This window comes from Drosophila innubila (genome assembly GCF_004354385.1).
Source record: "Drosophila innubila isolate TH190305 chromosome 2R unlocalized genomic scaffold, UK_Dinn_1.0 1_C_2R, whole genome shotgun sequence".
NCBI classification, from domain to species: Eukaryota; Metazoa; Arthropoda; class Insecta; order Diptera; family Drosophilidae; genus Drosophila; species Drosophila innubila.
Genome location: NW_022995374.1, coordinates 7,140,537 through 7,144,990, shown reverse-complemented (window position 1 = coordinate 7,144,990; position 4,454 = coordinate 7,140,537). Strand labels below are relative to the sequence as shown.

The 4,454-nt window shown below is 37.7% G+C and overlaps 1 protein-coding gene across 1 annotated transcript; it reads right to left on the bottom strand.

The window, feature by feature from the left end:
• On the bottom strand, window positions 1–1,588 carry LOC117782786. The gene has a single exon (XM_034619824.1). It carries the CDS (start codon window positions 1,586–1,588, stop codon window positions 44–46), a length of 1,545 nt encoding a protein of 514 aa, XP_034475715.1. The 3' UTR covers window positions 1–43.
• Between the last annotated feature and the right edge of the window lie 2,866 nt (window positions 1,589–4,454).

Genomic DNA, 4,454 nt, shown 5'->3' with positions numbered 1-4,454 from the left:
TAATTTCTTATAAAAAATATAATAATTAAGAGTGCATATAAAATCAGCTTGGTGTAAGCAGAGGGTTATTTAGAGGCAATCGCTCTCGTATTCTACTATGCCGTCTTTGTGGTCTTACACATGTTGCTGAGGCAATCTTCTTGTTTGCTGATCCAGGAACACCTTCTAGTATAGCGGGAGCTAACAGCTTCGTCTTTCTTTTTCTCGTATATTTCCTCATAATTTCCCAGCTGTGTAGTGGCTGGCTGGCCAGGTCTATGTGATTGCGGTTGGCATATGCTCTGATCTTATTTGTAAGACTTTTTATAGCAGCTGACGATTGTTTGACATGGGGAATCTGTTGATTAACCTTTGTATTAACCATAATATTAGAGGACGGCGTTGTCATTATCTCCAGACGCGCTGCAGCCGCTGGAGCCGCTTCATAACGTGCCCGTTTTCTGTTACTTTTCAGCCTTTGGAGCAGACGCCGTTGATTCTCCGATCGCATCATGTCGTGCTGCATTTGATATTCCTCTCGGATCTTCTGCTCCAGCTTTCGTTGCTCTCTCAACGCTGCATCCATATTCAAGTCTGTTTCTCCTTCGCCAGCTCCTCGGAGTCCAAAGTAGAAACTGCGATTGAACATGAAAGGCGTTGTAGTTGTGGGCTTATCTAATCTCTCATGCGTTTTGCTTGCATATTCCTTAGTTGTCTCTGTACTGTGGGTGTATTCCGGTTTATCCGATGACGTAGTCTGTGCTACATCCGATGCCGCACAACTATCTGGCCATCTGCTCATAAGTTCTATTTCCAGCAAGTTCAGGTTCTTGAGGATCAACAGCGCATGCTTTTTCATTGACATTAAAGTTCTCAGCAAACGATCTACATCTTCGGGTGTAAGTTCCCCAATTGGTTTACTTTTGTCTGGATTGGGGACTGTTGAAGGTGCCACTGTGCTGGGGAACACTGTGCTAGGACCCACTGTGCTGGGAAATACTGTGGTCGTTGTTGGCTTTGTCTTCGTCTTCTTTTTGCAGAAGTTAAAGGGCTTGCCTAAGAGTTTATTCTTAAATTGATCTTTTTTAGCAACGCTTTTCATTGTTAAAACATTATCGCGTTCCAGCTGCATTTTCAATTTGAGTTTCCTCATCACTTCATCAAACTCCCGATCCGCAGCTTCGTTCTGAAGACGTTCAAAGTGACGCTGACGTTGTTCCTGTTGGCGGGCATCATTGTTGGCAGCTGTAAGTGGTAATGGTAGAAGAAATTCCAGTTCGTTCTCCACATCGTCAGCTTTATCTGGAGATTCCTTCTCCTTGGCTTTTGCCAATTTCTGAGCATTGTTAATCTTGACCATGTCCATGAAATTGTGCCACTTGGGAAGGTTCTTTGCTGGCGTTTCCCTATCCAACTGATCGAACAAAGCGCTGGGATCGTTTTCCATATTAGAAGCTACGGATTCCAGCAGTCGCTCGCCGCGGGGAAGAGGTTTAAGGGGAATCCCATACTTGTTAAAGTTGGTAGAACTGCAGGGCAGTGGTCGAGCCAATATTACCACAATTACCATTAGTATTATTTCGAATATGTCATGTCTCAGCATTGACATTGTTTTCAAAAGGATTTCATTTTGTCGAGATCTGCATTTGTTCTATAAAGCAACTTGACTTTAAGAGACCCTCTACCTATTTTGTAAAAGAAGATTATTATAAATTAATGCAATTATAAAAAAAAATGTGATTTTTACTTGTGATTTTTAAATTTTTCGCTCAAATATATTGATTATAGTCAAAATTTTTATAAAATTACACAAAGATATTAATTATAAATATTCCTAAACAAATCTTAAATCATTATTAAGTGTTTTTTATAATATAGCTTATAATGATTACGTTCCCTGTAAAAACATGTGAAACTCTGTAGTTAAGTTACTCAAAACTATTGGGAAAGAGCCCGACTGTTGGTTTACTAAAATAAAAACCGCAATTAAATTAAGTAAAAAAAAAAATTCTTTACACAAACCTAATAATCCCTTTGTATATTTTAAATATGAGTCTTGGAATATTCTCGCAACTTATTGTAACTAACTACTTAAAGTATAATATAATAATGATTAATTGTCACAGTCATAGAGTTTTAATAACTGACCAGATGTCACGCATATGGGGCAATGTTATGATGACGCAAACAAGACCACAATGCATTGTCTTGTTGCAAGTTGCAAGCCCAAAGGCTAACAACAGACAGTACACTGGAAATGCACTGGAATTTGACTGGAAGGGACAAAGACTTTGGTGACTCAGTTGCTCAGTCGAGTCGAGGTTCAGTCAGTCGAATTTTCCACTCCAGACGCATCAGCAAGGCTTCAGGAGCGTGTCCTCACCTAGAGGAAATAATAAATACATATATAAAACTTGATAGAAATAAACTTTTGAGTGGCTCTGAAAACATACAAAAGATAAAAATTAAGAACATTTCATTTAGTTTCGTAATCAACGTGCAGTGTCCGGGTTTCGTCAGTTTCCGTAACTTTTTAAATGCCACTCAAACGCAAAAGGCATAAAAACTGACAAGATATATATAATATATAAATAATATAATTACTTTCAATAGATTAGTGCTTTTGTGCCTTATAGAAGGATACTCTTTGCCATGACTGTCTCCAATATGCACACCAAAATGATTATATTGATTTTATTTTTCTATAACGGTTCATACAATTGGAGTAAAAAGTTCTAAACACTTAAGTCCCCGCCCTTTCCCCACACCACAGTCAGCGTTTGTTTGTGTGTGCGTAATTGTAATTGGTGCGTGTCTGTGTGGATGTTATTTAACGGGTAAGTTTCTCAGTTTAATTATATAGTATTACATCGTAAGCACCCATTTTTTCGTTTTTCCTATGTTATCGATTTTGTAATTTACCATGAAAATAACAACGGCAACAACAGCCACATCCCTCATTCAAAACCCCAATCGTTGCCATCCAAATGCCAGCAGGATTCACAACAACAAGTAGACAACAAAGAAAGTCCCAATAAGAATGCGCAAAAAAACATCTGCACGGTTGGGTTTGGCTACAGTGGCTGTCCGAATTAGTGTATACAGCAGCACACATCTCAGTTACTTGGTTCTTTGTTTAAGGTCAACGCATGTGACACAATACTTACTTAAATATTTATACACATACTTATTATAAATTATTTATACATATATAATTTAACAATAATTATATAAACATTTAGTAAATTCCCGGATAACTAATATATATTCTTAGTTGTTTTTTTATTTAGTTAAGTTCCAATTTTTATTAAAGAAAAATAGTTGAACCATTATTTATTTAGCATATTCTAAAAACTAAACTAATGAAATAGTTTTCATAATTATAAAAACAGTTTTTAGTTTAATTGTTATTTATTCAATATTTTATATATGTATACTTTTATTAAAGTAAAGATGTGCATGACAATTCTAAGTTCTAATCAATTCTAAATTCAACCGCAACATTTCCATTGACCCAGGGCATTTTGTTAGGACGCCACTGTATTGAAATCATTGCACTTTCAGTCTTCGGTCCATTTACTTTGTCTTTCTCACAAGTCATAAGCAAAAAGTTCCAATATTTCCATTATGGAAATTCCACAGAGTTCACGAGTCTGCGCACATAAGAGCGTCAGCACGCAATGTTGTGATTGTAAAAAAGAATAGCAGACTAACGGGAATGAGTACATGTGGCAGCAGCATACGCAACACGCTGCATCCAATTGTTTACAAATACGCGTAAGTGCCACGTGCCACGTGGCAAGTGCCATGTGCCACGAGTCACGATGGTCATTGGAAGACTTGCTGTCTCCACTTAGGGATTGGGAGCTAAGGAGGAGTGAGGGGGGAGCTGACTCACGCACCGGCCGGCTTTAATCTTTGATTTTGTTAGGCTCTCGCGCCTTGATGACGTCAGTGGTTGTGTCGACATTGAACTAATTTCATGACAACCTGACGTACAATGTACCTCGTCTCCACTTCTCGAGCCTTTTCGAAGGCTCATTTTTCTTCCAGCTCATATCTGCTGATGACGTCAACGAGGGTTTATTTATGGCTTGCACAGCTAATCGAATTTGCGAATTCTGACCCCAAACTCAACCTTAAAAAAGTTTCCGGCTCACGAAACGTATACTTAATATTGTTAGTTAGGTCTTCGATTTGGCCTGGCTCATAAATCGTGGCTCGCACCTAGCCCTGAGTTTGAAACGGCGCATTAATTTATCAAATTGCTAATTAATTAAATAAATCAAGTTGTTTATGCATTATTTGGCGACTTATGCAAAGTGTGGCACCAATTGTTTATTTCAATCCTTCAATTTTATTTAGATATTAATGCATATGTATTTATTTGACCTTGGGTATGTGAATGGCTATTATTGCACCAATTGTTGTAAACAATCATTTATGTTTATGCCGCCTGCTTAATTTTTAATTGC